At 42.3% G+C, this 15268-nt stretch overlaps 2 protein-coding genes across 3 annotated transcripts; both read right to left on the bottom strand.

The window, feature by feature from the left end:
• Positions 1 to 458: 458 nt before the first annotated feature.
• Positions 459 to 5125, bottom strand: LOC102075883 (mucin-2). The gene has a single exon (XM_005472135.4). It carries the CDS (start codon positions 4657 to 4659, stop codon positions 1441 to 1443), a length of 3219 nt encoding a protein of 1072 aa, XP_005472192.1. The 5' UTR covers positions 4660 to 5125; the 3' UTR covers positions 459 to 1440.
• A 1101-nt stretch (positions 5126 to 6226) lies between these two features.
• LOC100690465 (organic solute transporter subunit alpha) lies at positions 6227 to 12823 on the bottom strand. Of its 2 annotated transcripts, none has more exons than XM_005472134.4 (8): positions 11169 to 12823; positions 10920 to 11071; positions 10661 to 10734; positions 9286 to 9395; positions 9016 to 9050; positions 8754 to 8900; positions 7125 to 7230; positions 6227 to 7022 (listed from the first exon to the last, which is right to left on the bottom strand). In XM_005472134.4, the coding sequence occupies exons 1-8, from the start codon at positions 11239 to 11241 to the stop codon at positions 6868 to 6870; spliced, it is 852 nt and encodes a 283-aa protein (XP_005472191.1). In that variant the 5' UTR covers positions 11242 to 12823; the 3' UTR covers positions 6227 to 6867. The 2 variants fall into 2 exon arrangements, with proteins under 2 accessions (XP_005472191.1, XP_003446816.1); XM_003446768.5 differs by having other exon boundaries at positions 9016 to 9127; positions 9286 to 9444; positions 11169 to 12820.
• Positions 12824 to 15268: the final 2445 nt, after the last annotated feature.

Here is a 15268-nt window from a genome sequence, read left to right as displayed (position 1 = left end):
CTCCGTCAGAGTGGAATTATTCAGCACGTCCATTAGGTACGTTTTTACACTAAGAATAGCAATGACACACATTCCCAGACCCTTTTCCCTTTGATAATAAGGTAGGCTATGCATGTTAAGCGTTTTCCCTCGCAGCTGATTGGCCTGGCTCAGCTGGCATTCATGTGCTCACTATTCAGGTCAGTGAGCTTGGAGTGTGGATGATGCTGGAATGATGTGTCTATGAGGACAAGCTGAGACTTGGCTGCAGTAAGATGGTGAAGATCAGTCAGGAAAAATATATAATATTACTCCTTCTCGTTGCTCTCATTCTTAGCCTTTACTTATATTTCAGATTTACACATGTTCCTTCCGTATAATCCGAGTTATTTGCCGGCATTTGTTCGTATCTCCCCGTGTTAAAACTACAACAGTACGAAAAACGGTGTGCAGTTCACAACTTAAACAGATCCCACATGTTAAGTACTCATACTGTTTTATTGATTAAATAGGAAACAGGACAACATAGATGAGTCTCTACACAGAGATGCTGTTCTCATCCGAGTATAACTGGGACAGGAATAAAGATGTGCCAGTTCATGAGCTGGAGATCTCATCCCACCATCCTTTCTGTCCACAATGCCATTTTTAATGGCTGCTCTCCACTGTCAATTTCATTGCGAGGAGTAATTTCCACTCTTTCAAACCACAGCCCCTCCCATAGTTCACAGTGAGATCTGAGTATGTTACATATGAGCAGGCGGACACACGGGCGCTGTACAGTTCAACATATTGTGCAAAAACTTCATGGCATGTTTTTTTCTGCTACATACATCCAGAGAAAGGTGTGGAATGTAAAATTTGGTTGTTGCATTTATCTATAGAGCTCCTGCGGTTCATCTCCTGGCATAAATAATAGGTAAAGGGATTGGTTATTATCAAAGAGACTTGCTGAAAAGAAAGACAAAAAAGACTTGAAGGTTCCTACAAAAAGTGGGAGTAACAAAAGTTAAAAGTACTGTAGAAAAGACTGAAAAAATTCTGACAGTCTGTAGGAAAAGCACCCTCAAAAAGGCACTCGCCCATGTTGTGTGAAAGGGTGTGTGTGTGTGAGAGAGACAGACTGTGTTCCCAGACGACCTTTTATCTCGCTCATCCTTTGTTACTGATGCTGCTTTGTGTTCAGGTGTGACCCCGAACCTTTCCTGAGTGCATGTCTAGGGTGGCTCAGCACCGAAGAGCCGGGCTTGTCGCTTCAGCTGCCCACGGGGATGTTTTGTGCTTGAGTGCTGTCAGTTTCCTTGACTCTGTTCCTGTTGCTTATGAAGTAGTGAAGCCAAGAGATGACAGAAAGACCAGCCAGGATTTACAGTATAGAATGCAAAGTTTAAAAAATTGTGATGTTGGAAAAAAGTTGCAGTCAGAGCAGTAATCTGCACTCGACTGATTCAGTCCACTGTCTTATTTCCTCATCTGGGCGCTGCCACCTGTGGCTGCAGGTTTAGTACCAGCTCTGCGGACAGGAACCTTGGACACGGGTATCTTAGTGCGAGGGGGTTCTTTAGTTTGAGGGACTTGGGAGGCAGTGTGAGTCTGTGCACCGTGCTTCACGGGGATCTTTGAGTCACGCGCTGAACTGGTGAGAACTTTCTGGTGTTGGGGGTGCTGACTGTCCTCCTGGGTGTGTTTTGAGGTGGCTTCTGCAGCACTGATTTTATCTTTGTTTCCTGCATCATGTGAGTTAAAATGGGGTCTTTCTTCTTCTAGCACGGGTGTAGGCGGATTTCTGTTTGATTCCTCATCAGCATGTTGCTGGCTGTCCCGGACAGGTAGCCTGCCCACTCTGCTTCCTCCTACGACAGGGATTTTGCTCAGCCCTGATGCTTTGGCTTGTGTTCTCTTTTCTCTGGGCGGCTCTTGGAGGCTTGTTCGCGACTCCTTATGCGGTTCTTCGGTTTTACACGGTGCAGTCTGCACACCCTCCCCATTCGTGCCATTTGGACTAGCCAATTGGCTATCCACTGTTGCTAGTCCACTTCCACTAGGCTTAGCAGAGGCTGGAGCTTCACTTGGTTGAGGTTTAGGGGTAGGGGGAAGAGAAGTGACAGGGCAAGGAGCACCAGGAGGTACAGGATGGGCTTTTGGTTGAGAAACTGGAATCTGACCAGAAGCAGAAAGCGGTTTGGGTACAGAAATTGGGGCAGGAGAGTCAGTAGATACAGAAACTGGGATTTTAGCCAGGGCAGGTGGAGGTTTCGATTGAAAAACCTCCTGTTGAGCTGGAGCAGGTGGATCTTTACATGCAGATGCTGGGATTTGAACAGGGGCGGGAGGGGGTTTGGATTGAGGGACTTCTTTTTGAGCTGGAGCGGGCAGATCTTTATAGACAGTAACTGGGGGCTGAGCTGGGGCAGGAGGGGTTTTAGATTGAAGCGCGTCCTTCTGAGCTGGAGCAGGCTCATCTTTACAGACAGAAAGTGGAACCTCAACAGGGGCAGGAGGGGCTTTAGATTGAGCAGGCTCCTTTTGAGCTGGAGCAGGCTGATCTTTAGAGATAGAAACTGGGACTTGAACAGGGGCAGGAGGGGTTTTAAATTGGTAAATTTGCGGTTGAGCAGGAGCAGGCTGATCTTTAGATAAAGAAACTGGAATATGACCCAGAGCAGTAGATGCTGTAGAAACTGCTGCGTGAGTGGCAGGTGCTGGAATTGGTGTGGGAATAGGGGGCGTCTTATCTAACAAGACTGGGGCAGAGGTGGGTTTAGTCGCAGGAGGAAGCTTAGCTGAAGAAACTGAAGCTGGAGTTGTGATAGATGCAGGGCTGGGTTGGGTTTTAGCTGTGGGAGGACAGATATCAGGAGCAGTTACATGTGAGGGAGGGCTTTTATTTTGTTCTGTGAGGGTAGAGGTGAGTGTAGGCTTGAAAAGGGCCCCAGATGCAGAGGCTGAGGTTGCAGCTGATGTGGGAGCTGTTGTTTTAGAGAGAATACCCGGGTCAGGAGAAGATGGTTTTGCTGTAACTGTGCAGGCTGGTGATACTGTCACTGGGGGTTTAGAGTCTACTGTAACTGAGCTTAGAGAAGGTTTGCAGGAAGTGCTAATTGAATCTGACTTAGCAGGGGGAGGCTGGGAGATAGCAACAGGGATGGGTGGGCTGTGGGTTATTGATGGGGGTTTGGTAGAGACGGGGGGTGAAGTAGCTACAAGACTGGGTTTACTTACAGAAGTAGTAGTTTGAGGAGGCAGTACAGTCTGTGAAGCCAGTTTGCTAGCTGTAGAGGTAAGAACTGGACTAACTGAGGGAGCCTTTACTACAGAGGCTGGGGTGTTTGGAGGAGCTGTGGTCGCTGTAGAGGTGGACATCACTGTAGATTTACTTGTAATCAAAAAGGAAGACGTTGGAGCTGAAAGGTTTGTTGAAGTTACAGGAAACGCTGAGGGTTTTGTTGTAGTTGGCGCCGGAGCTGTGATGGTTTTAGCGCTGGCAGAAGGCTCAGAGGCTGGAGTAGAGTCTGAGCTCAGTTTGACTGAGGGAGATGTCAGAGTGGAAGATTTGGTGAAAGTTGTGGTGGGGGTGGTGCTTGGCTTGGAAATGGGAGAAGAGGTTGTAGTTGCCTTCGACAGTGAAGTAAAGGTTTGGGGTGAAGTGGCAGTGGGGACGGCTACAGGAGAAGGTTTTGCTGTGGAAGCAGTGCTGACTGTTGTGGGACTCAGCGGAGAGGAGATAGTGGGTTTGGAGAAGGGAGATGTGGATGTCGGCGTTACCTCAGTCACCACAGCGCTGATAGCACTGCTCGCTTTCCCCCACTCTGCTTCCACATCAGCCATGATGTCCCCACCCCCTGTGATGGAGTCAAAAGTCAGGAGAGACGAGATGTCCGCAAGCAGCGAGCTCAGGCTGGTGTCCCCGGGCACCAGTGGTGGCTCAGAGGTGGGCGACGGCGCTACATTTTCATGAGTTTTACTCACACTGCTTGTTGTTACCTGGGAAGTTACGGTCTCTGGTGGGGACGGGGTTGCACTGTCCAGAGTTGTTGCGCTCTTGCCGTGCTCACGCCTCTCTGTTTCAGGGCTGTCCAGAGAGCGAGGCTGGGATTTGGGTGTGAGGGTGAGGTCCTCTTTGATGATTTCAACACTGTTGGCACGGGATGACATGAGGAGCGGACTAGGAGGGAGCTCCTCTTTCTCCTCTTTATCTTTCGATTTGAACTTAACATTTCCAAAGAGACCCTTCAGCCCACGACGCTGGCGACCCACCGGCTGAGACACGGTGTGGACTCGGCGGTCCCCCACTCCCCTCCTGCCACCCCTCAGCAGTGACAGGAAGCTGAGAGACTTGGCTGAGCTGGCTGAAGAAACGGAGTTGCGAGCAGGGGCGGCAGCCAGAACGCCATCTTCGCCGAGTGGCTCCTCCTCTGCCTGCTCCTTCTCTGCCTCGCTCACCTCCTGTCCCTTTTCCTTGTCCGGCTCCTGCTCAGAATCTGGCGCAGGACTCTCTGATAATCCATCTAGTGTTTTGCTCCTGTGAACAGGTGACTTGTTGTTTCCATCCCCTTTGCTTCGAATAGAAAAGATGTTACCTGGCTTGCGTTTGCCAAACAGCTTGAATCCTTTTCTGATTTTTCCACTTGGCTGCGATTCACAAGGTGGGGGGTCCATGTTCTCCGTTTGTACGTCCATCTTCTCTCTGCGTCCCCCTTTTGTTTTTGTATCCTCCTGTCAGCTGCTGCAGATTTTATTCCCCAGCCAGTGATGGAGCATTTATATCCAGACCTTTTTCTCCGTGTGTAGCCTTGCGCTACCTCCGCTGCTCTCAGTGTTTCTTTATCAGTTGTCCGTATCCCTCCCTCCGTCTGTCTTTCCCATCCAGCCCTTTCTCCTCTATTTCTCCCTCAAAAGCCCCTCCCCTTTGGCTCATTTTTGTCTGGCTGCCCTCCCTGGTTGCCATAGCAACTGAGGGGCTAAGCAGCTTTCGTCAGCAATGCAGAGCCAGGGGCTGTCATCAACCCACCCTGAACATAGCTTTCTCTTCCTCTCTTCCTGTCTGATGACTCTGTTTATATAAACAGCAAAGACAAATGCTCCATTAATAGGGCCACATTTTCAATTCTGAATGATCTGGCTTTATATAAAACTTCTCATCCAGATTAGGGCAGCGCTACCTCTATATGCAGCCTAATAATTGGTTTGTGCTGTGGATTTGCCTTAATTCTAAATAAACTGGCCTCATTTCAATCATCTCTATCGCTGCAACTCACACCAGTCTGTTAAATGTGTCATGAAGCTGTGATTTACGAATAGAAATTGACATCTATTAATAATGATAAAGAGCAATAATCTTAGAAGATAATTAGCATATTATTTGCCTTTCTTTTTCTTTCCATCTAATGTGTTGAAAAAGCATATTTGTAACACCTTTTAGAAAACATTGAACCAACTGTAATCCTTTTTTATTTTATTCATATTTTTAGTGGTGGCTAATTTTTTAAGTTTTTTAAAATCCCATTCAAAACTCGGGCTTGTTGGCATGACCTTTTGAACGTCTTGACAGAGTCACCACCAGATTTTTGAGATAGAGAGAAAAAGGAGGGCATTAAATCTGTGTGATGCCCCTGAGTTATATAGCCCTGCATGCCTTTTCTAATTTGCATATGATGTATATTTATGAGGGGGAACTTGTTGTGTTTTAATTATCACCGGGTTAATGAATTTAGTTTGGGCGGGCAGAACTAGGGCGGCTCCTTGTGGCTGCTCGAGAAACAGCAGTAGAACGTACAGCAGCAAGTCTGAAAATAAAGCTGCTGTCTCATCCACATGCATTCTCTGGCCCGGATAAGTCTGTGTAAGTGGGTCAGCCTTCTTTGAACAAATCTGGCTATTCTGAGCTGTGTTAACATTCAGTGGGACACTTAAAGATATATTCACTCAGGCTCACTCACTCAAAGGGAAGTATCTCAAATGCAGTGTTTGCAAAATTGTCATTGTCGTGACAATGTGACTTGAATAGAGATGGTGTGACATCTGGTTTGCTCACAAGTACCTCTTTTTAAAGACAATTTCATTAAAGTCTCTATTTTCTGCCTTACTTCCTCAGTTTAGGTCTACGCAGACAACTGAGGTACTGAAATGAACACAAACAGAAATGAACTGAATAATGCTTCAGTATTTATCTCCTTTGTTATGCTAAAGGGAGAAAATAGATAAAAAACATATGTCACTGTGCACATCAGACACACGCAAACATTAGTTAACAAAATGAAAAAGTTGTTTTTATTCACTTCTCTCGAGGCCAACGTAAAACTCTCACCCTCTGTGCATTTGCCCCAGTGTGACAAAAAGCTCCAGTATTGTCTAAAAAAATGGTAAAACTTCTTAAAAAAGAAACTGCATACAAAGATACACTGCATACATGTTTGCAGAGACTGATGACAAGAGAAGATTGATACTACTGGGATTTCTTTATCATAAATGCGATATGAGGCGCATCTAATGACCAAGAAAATGTCCTGCACAGCACCGTTTACATCTAATCATCTGCAAGAAACAACAATTCTACTATAACTAATGTAAGTCAGTCAAATTAAGAGATTTTCCTTGTTGGTATTTCTGTCAGCATAACTTAAAACTTTCAGTACCCAGAATCTATCTATCTATTATCATGCATAAACATCAGAACTCGAAAAGAGATTGACATATATCCGTGGAAAAAGTACAAAGACACAGGGCTAAAAGCAATGCAAAGAGTGCTTATGAATCCAGTAAAACAAAGACATTTCTCTCTCCTTTCCTTAAATGAGGTAAAATGTTAGACTACTTTATGATCTCTTAACTTACATAATCATTTACATAGTCAAAGAGCAGTGATACACAGTGATTCACTGTCCTTTTTTAGACATCATGCTCCATGAGAGTAGCCTCTGGCAGCGCTGTGGTGTCCTCTTCACTGTCATGTGTCTCAACTGCCTCATATGTGCGGCGGTACAAAAACCGATTGACCAGGGTGATGATGAACATCTCCATGATCAGTATCTGCTGATTAAGCACTGCGGGACACACACACACAAAAACAACAATAAATCAGTGTTGGGTAGTTTCATTTCACATCGGTTGTGCATATCTGAAAGGCGTTTAGAAATGTTTCTTACTGGTTCCACGGGCTTGAGAGCTTAATGGAGGAGCACAGGCGATGTTTCCGTACAAGGCCACGATGTTAACGATTGATGTCTGCAGCTGGCTCAATACAAGTGTTAACTAAGGATAAAAACAATGTAACATTTACACGGTGTTCATGCTGACTGTGTAGCATGTCTATTAGGCTGATTTTCGCATTGCATTATTGGCTTTAGCAGAATACTAAGTTCAGTTCAGTTTTACAGGGAGAAACTTCTGAACCAAAGTCAGGGAGAGGCAGCCGTCTGCCACGACTGTTTGGGGTGAAGGGAAAGAGAGGAAAGCAGAGGGCGATAGATCCAACGACACACATGGGAGAGAGCCACATTTGAGAAATTAGTACTAATTAATTAACTGCAGCAGTGGTGTATGATCTACCCAAAAAACACCAGAGCCCCGTACTACGAAGCAAGTTCAGCATCCCCAGTGTATCTTTCTGTTCACCGAACCCTACATCAGCATTCAGGATAAGCAGTCACACGAAGCTGGTTATGAGTTCACTAAGTTAACCAGGGTTTCCCTTGTGCACTCACTCACAAGAATGGATAAATCTGTCAGCAGAGTGGTTGAGTTTACAAAGGAAGATTAAACTATAGTATTAGAGGATAAACATATATTACAGACTGAAAGCAACGCAACTGCTACAGACAGAGCAGCAGTGTGAGTGTAAGAGGAAAACGCTCTGCACAGTAGCTTAGTTTAACTTTTAAAAATATTTACTGCTTAGTAGTTTAGCATAAAGAGGGCTTTATATGTGTGAATAAAGTCTAGCCTATTTGAAGCCAGGAAAGAAAGCAGACAAAAATACAGAGAGTGTAAGTTAGCAGAATCATTAGTTTCACAACTCTCATTGAATCCCAGCAGAATCTAATGGATTATAATAGAATATTTCATTAAATTAGTGTTTAACAGACTGTTTTTATTCTTTCAGCTAAAACTTCATTGATGTTTAACTGTCTGAGAGCAAAAAATAAAGAGTTAAAAGAAAAAACAAAATTAAAACATAAGCTCATCAAGGAAATGCAAAGACATTAGATGCTATTGAAAAAGTTCTTGATGCTATTGACAAACTTTTTTCCTTATGTACACATACAGATATCCAAGGGACCTTTAGGGAGCTATTACACCATTTTCTGGAGAACGGATTGGTCATCGGGCAGTGATTTCATACCCGTTGATCGCTAATCTAGGACCTAAGCTGCTCTGAAGCCTTTTAGGTTCACTAGGTTAGGTTACCAAGGTGATATACACAAGTAAGAAGTGAACCACCTTTGGAGTACGGAAAATCGAGGATTAACTCTGAAGTTATCCGAATAAGACAAACTCCTGCTTCATAGTACTGGCCTCTGGAGTTAAGTCAAATTTGTTGGTCACTTAAGGGTTTTCACACTTTCAGCCTATTTGAGTTTTCACAATGTCAAAAGCATCAATGCTGGCATGGTATCCCTGTTCTCTGACAAAGAGGAAATGACCTTTTGATTTCTCTTCACAAATTGAGCTGATTAACTCATCACAAGAAAATTAGCTGTGTTAAGTCAGCTTCAGGAGTTACCCCCATCACAAGTGAAGCACCTTAGCATCTGGTATTACAGCTGTTGACTCACTTGGTACATTGCATACTTTGGTATAATCTTGAGTGGGCGTAGATAGCGGTTCATGTTCATGAAGACAATGGCAACAGGCCAAAGGGAGATGATGGTTAGAACACCAACAAATAGGCTAATCCAAAGGGTTATACCATAGATTCCTAGCTGAAAAAAAAGAAACACACACACATTTATATGAATCTTATAGAAATATGTTTTAATTTAACGTACATCTATTTTAGTCCACTCAGATATGTAGAGAACCATTTCAAATACTTACATTAGCAGGATCATAGTTGCCATTGGTCCACAGTACTATAGACAGGACAGTGAACACCGTTTTCAGGATTGCATACTGAAGAGAGCCTAACTTCAGCAGGAATAACATTCGCCTGAATAAACCCAGTCCAGAGACAGACTAACATTACACATGTGTACCATGGTAAGGTAATGTGCAGTCAATGCAGAATGACAGAATATATGATATGGATATCTGACACAGGCTTGAGCCAGCACAGTGATATGCAGACTCTATTTATTGACTCTTTACCTTGACATGGGGACGTCGGGTAAACATGGACAACAGCAGCAGCAGGGTCCTGTGCTGATCCAAAAGGGTTTACCAGAGAACTTCTCCAAAAAGGCATTGCTGCCCCCCAACTCCTCAATCAACAGAAGCAAGATCTTGTAAATCACAACTGCAAAATAACTGTAAGGAAAGAGGTAACTCAATACACGTCTAAGCTGTGCTGTTACGTATTGTTAATTATACAAATCTCATAAAATATCAAATGAATGTAACCATCACAGGTAGAAAAATTCAAAAATGTATTTATAGTAGTGTGAAATGTGTGCCTGATCTAGCCTGCTATGTTTGTGCAGGCAGCTAAAAATTCACAGTGGACAACTTGACTGAGACAAAGACCAGATGTTAGAGCCACCAGCATATAAGCTGCAAGTTGGTGGTTTGAGTCCCTGTTCAGATGCTGACATCTGCTGACTGTTTTTGTACAGAATGCCTCACCAAAGTAAGCATTAGAAACAACTTGCATGATGGTAAATATAGATATAGATATATATGTTGATGCCAGGTTAATGCAAAATAGCCAAAAGTTCCATGCATCCAAATTCAGAAATTGAAGAAATCTGACCTGCATGGGAGACCTGCCAGGCCAAGCCTTTAATGTCCCAAACAAACATTAGCTAAGTTTTTTCAATTAGCACAAATGCAACCACCAAGCCCTTTTGAAATAAGTAATAACTCAGCCACAGTAAAACAAACAGAAAAAAGGATTAGGCTAATGGCTGTTTCTCAAGAGCAGACTCGCATCAGAACTGTGATGTATGGTGCTGCATGTTCATCTGGTCTGGATTTGTCCTGTTGCCTCAGGGACAGGACAGCTTTCTGTTTTTGATGCATTTATAAATTCTGCATTATATCAAAGATTCTTTCAAGATAATGTGAGGCAATCTGAAATTTAAACTAAAAGCTGTTCTTTCAACAGGATAAAAATCTTTGCACACTAATACATCCACCAGGGAACAGATTAAAAAAACCCAAAAGAAAGCAAGTGGAAAAGCCAAGTCACAGCTCAGATTTCAATCTAACTTCCATGGAAGAAAAAGTCTGATGGAGACTAATTATGCCAAACACTATCAAAAAGTTTCCAGTAAAGACTTTACTTACTTTTCCCAAGGATCATATCAGATCAGCAGATACTTTTGTTGAACTAATGTTTGAAAAAAGTGTTTGAATGTTCAAGTTTTTCATATTTATCTTTTGGCGCCATTTCAAAGTGGATCAAATGGCTCAATGGCATTTTCTTTTTCTCTGTTATTTATAGCTAAGCTAAGATCCGCCAAAAAAAACAAAACACTGACTACACTGGGAAATGTTTTGCAAGTGTAGTTAAAGGAAAACTCACCTGTTAGATGTCAGGTCTGTAATCATAAATGCCCTCGGGATCCACATGGCTAAGCACGACATGGTGGAAATGACCTGAAGCGGTAAAGTAGTTGTGTTTAAAAACATGCAGCTGCAACACCTAGTAGTGTTTGAAGATGTCTTTTAATGTAATGTGGCTTACTTTCTCCGCAAGTTGTTGAAACTTGTTAATGGTTGTAATCATATTTGTTTTACAATCAGTGGCATGTTATAAAACTTAAGCAGGCCTGAATACTCACTGGTGCTGCACCGTTTACCCAAATGACCAAGGTCTTCTTGGGGTAGGGTAGTTTTTTGTAAATATAGGCACACTGTTCCAGGTACACAAGCAGGGAGATACAGGACATCAAGGTGAGCATGAAGTACAGGCAATATCCAAATGTATCTAGCTCTGATTAAAAAAAACAATAGGAGACACATAGAAACAGCATGAATCAGACTTTCTTCAGGTTAAAATGTAAATGAATATAGTAGCGTGTATAACTTACGGTTGAGCATGTCAATAGCCAGTGGACGACCCTTCAGACAAGCTGGATCAATGGTTCCATTAAGAGCTTCCATTGTAGGCAGACGCTTGTCTTAAAAAATAGACTAAAAATAGACTAACAAATATTAACAAGAGTAAAATGTAAAAATATAAATAGTGTTGCAGTCATAAAAGTAAAACCTGCTTCCCCTTTACATTCCAGAGTCTTCAACAGAGAGCTGAATACCTTTCCACTTTAAGGGACTCTGAAGAAGTGAAGGTGGGATAAGAAGTGGCAGGCAACTTTATGAGAACGCATGAGTAACTGGTCACGCATTTATTCACAGGTTTAAGTGACTGTAATTAAAAAACACGAAGGTCAGAGTTTTAGTGAAAGGCTGAGATCCACTGGAAAGGTGAACTTTGGCAGGGTGTGTTATTTCCTTCTCAGTGCATAACGTGAGCTGTGAGCTATAGTTTTTGATTCTTGGCTAATTTACAGTATTTCAACGTTAAACTATTGCTTTAAAGGTTAGCTTTCATTACTTCAGTCTCAGTTTGTCTTTCTGGTATGAAAGTTATGCAGAAATCTATGAAGCCATAGGAACATTTTATTTGAGCTTCTATCCAGTGCTCCAAAATGCAAAGTGATTCTTTTTAACCTTTTCCAGAATACTATATATAATACTACTAAAGAAAGCCAGTACGGCATGAATGGGAGCAGAGAAAAACTAATGAGAAAAGTTGAAAGTTGAAAATCCTACATAGGCCTTTAGGATCTATTACCTAGAAAGATTCCAGAGGGTTCAAATGTTGAGTGGTGAGACTATTAAACTTTATCTGTTATTCTATTACAGAGAGGTGAATGGCACTGTGGTCGCTCAACTGTCTCTGGCTAATAATTGTCTAGTTTTTTTTTTTCTCCCCTATGTCATCGTATTTCTTTTGCAAGAAGGAAAAAAAATGATGCTCACAATCTTTATTCATCTCGAATACACACATTTCACCTGTTTACTGTACACCAGCACACACTGTGCCACGGAAATGCCAAAATTTCAACTCCCACCAGAGGTAGAATAAAACACAAGATTTATGAAATTCTTCTACAAAATATTTTACTGCCACAGTGGTTAAAAAGGCAGATGTGACAATCTGTCTGAAAAAAGAAATTACACACTTAGAGAACTCTGGAAAAGTTAAAAGGATGAACAGCTTATGCTGTGTTTGTTGGTCTGTGATTGGTATAGTAATTGTAAATCTACATACATTTGTTTTGGATTCCTTATTGAGTTTAGTTGATATTTTGGAGCATTAAGTCATAGTTTGTGGAAGGTGAGAAAGCAGAAGGGAACAGGGCACGCTACCTGTGTGGAAAACCTTAGTTAGAAGTGTTCCCAGCTTACTGTGGGGTAAATGATTACTTCAATCCCTGCTGAACTTGTAAGTTTGCTCAGTTATAAAAAAGAAAAGAAAAGAAAAAGAACAGTCTGTAATTTTTATGGTGAGAAACAGAATATCAAATATAAAATGTCCAGAAAAAGCACATTACATGCAAGTTTTAAATGGATTTGCTTGCCACTGAGCTGTGCAAGCGTAACTTGTCTTAGTACAGTGGTTCCCAAACTTTTTTTGCCAGGCCCCCCTTTTTTACAAGAAAAATGTTCGCCCCCCGCACAAACACATCCTCCAAACACACACACCCATATTTTGTTTACAAACTCCATTGCGGTTTATTTCACACCTCGAACATTTAGTAAACAATTAAGCAAATACAAGTAAACGGCAATAAATTACAGGCAGTAATAAAATATACTACTAACTCTTTTACGCTACGTCCACACCTACACGGGTATTTTTGAAAACTCAGCTGTTTCTATGCGTTTGGGCTTTTCGTCAACACGTAAACGGCGTTGCGATTCACCGAAAACGGAGATTATTTAAAACTCCTTTTTTGCGTTTACGTGTGGACGAGGATTACAGAGTTCGTCACGCAACGTCAAAGGCATGTGCCTTTTTTCACGTCACGCTGTGCGCCACGCTATTGTTTACATGAGATGAATTGCAGAATGGCGGATAGAGACAAAATACTGTTAATCTGACTGTCTTCAGGTTTTACACGCTTGCATATACACACGCAGTTACTGTCCCTCCATTTAGAAAGGCAGAGGCATCACGGTGTAATTATTTTATGTGTAGTTGTTTTTTTTCCTGTGTAATAATATTCAACATTGCTATCAATACATTTTTCAAAAAATGCCTCTCTGTGCAAAATGGGTTTAAACACATAAACAGCTGTGGGATACTGTTTGTCCGTGATTTGAACCGGGGGAACAAATTACGGCAGGATCAGCCTGATATTATTTGTATCCCACTGTAACTTTACTGCATAAAGAGCTAACATCATGTTAGCTCTTGATTTTTAGTTCACAAACACTTCTTGTAATAACTAACAAATGTCAGGAGTAGTTAGTTATTACAAGAAGTGTTTGTGAACTAAAGATCAAGAATGTGGGATACTGCTTGTCCGTGATTTGGAGAGCACAGCGCTGCTCCCGACGCAGGTAAACTAATTTTGCAGGGGAGAATACCTTGGCACTTGTGCAGGTGAAGCCAAAGGGAAGATATGCTTCACCATATTTTCCTGTCTTTGGCTTGGAAGGAAGTTGGTTTGGAAACATATTTGGCGATGCTTCATCTCCTGCTTTGCGTTTGTGTGGGAGCCCCGTCAAAAACCTGTCCACAGTGTCCAAGCGCTCTTTTTTTTTTTTTTTCTTTTCATACCGCGCCCCCCTAGGGGCGGGCCCCACACTTTGGGAACCTCTGTCTTAGTACATGGTGGAGAAACCCTTTTAGGCAAGCACAGGGGCATGGCTGGACTGGCCATCGGGCATACCGGGCATTTGCCCGGTGGGCCGCTGGCGATTTTTTGTTTTATGGGCCGATGGATTTTTTTCTTTTCTTTTTTTTTTTTAGGAAGGGTATATATAATGAAAGGTGCTGGATTGGCCAGTTGGTCATGATCGACTGTGGGCTGGACCAATTACAGCCGAGGAGGCCGGATGCACCCTCCCCCTTGTTTAGCAATCTTATAGACGAACTAAAGAAAATGGAGAACAAAAAAAGGAAAGGAGGTGTTTATGAAAATATCACTAAATCTGTCATTTATTAATTTTAATATTAATTAATGATCATGTCTCACCTCTAGTGTTCTTGCTCTTAATTTAAGGTTTTTCCTATAGCGATTGACAGATCACGTGACTTTCGCGCATTGCATGCTGGGAACTCGAGGCAAAACAATCCAAGTACTGCATCAAATGCAAGCATTTGCAGCACCGCAAAACGTTCATTCTCCGGTTCCAATACCTTCTTGGTTTTTCTTTGCGGCACAAAAAAGGAATGTACAAACTAAGGAGAACAATGCCGGTCCGTACAAAGACAGACTTAACGAAAAGGCAAAGAGAAGATATGAGGAAAAAATCAAAGGAGTGAAAGGGTCAGACCCTTACGAGCACACAGAGTGGACAAAAGACATCTGCGTGCTGCCCAACTTTCACCACGCTCAGATTTATAATTATACGGTTCTTGGAGTGAGTGCATACACTCATGAAGTTTTTAGTAACTTCGGGTCACTGCAACAAGCCCAGGTACAGTTTACCGACGGATGGGTACAGGACCTTGAAATGCACCGTGTAGAACGAAAGACCATCGTACAAACAAAGGTAAGTTTACCAGTCTCACAAATCGGCGTCATAAATACACATTCGTTACCGTTTATTAATATAACCTTTGAGCTCAACGGTAATCAATTAGTAGTGGAAATAATTTCTGGTAGGCATTACAGAAATGTAGCAGTGACAATAATATTGTATGTTGTAATCGCACTGGGCAATTAGTGATACAAAACAACTGTTTTATCCTGTGAATAAATTTTTGTCAGTGTACCGTGGTAATAACAGAAGCGAAACGCAATATTATGTCAGGACAATTCACTATTTATGCACAATAAATAAAGGAGCATAGCACGACAATTTCTGTTCAGCGCCAGACTTGCTTGTAACCTATATCACCAATTATGTTATGAAAAATGACGTATTAACTACTACAAAACACTGACCTTTGTGG

The sequence above is a fragment of the Oreochromis niloticus genome, linkage group LG10, assembly GCF_001858045.2.
Source record: "Oreochromis niloticus isolate F11D_XX linkage group LG10, O_niloticus_UMD_NMBU, whole genome shotgun sequence".
Taxonomy (NCBI): Eukaryota; Metazoa; Chordata; class Actinopteri; order Cichliformes; family Cichlidae; genus Oreochromis; species Oreochromis niloticus.
This window is presented reverse-complemented; position numbering and strand designations above follow the sequence as displayed.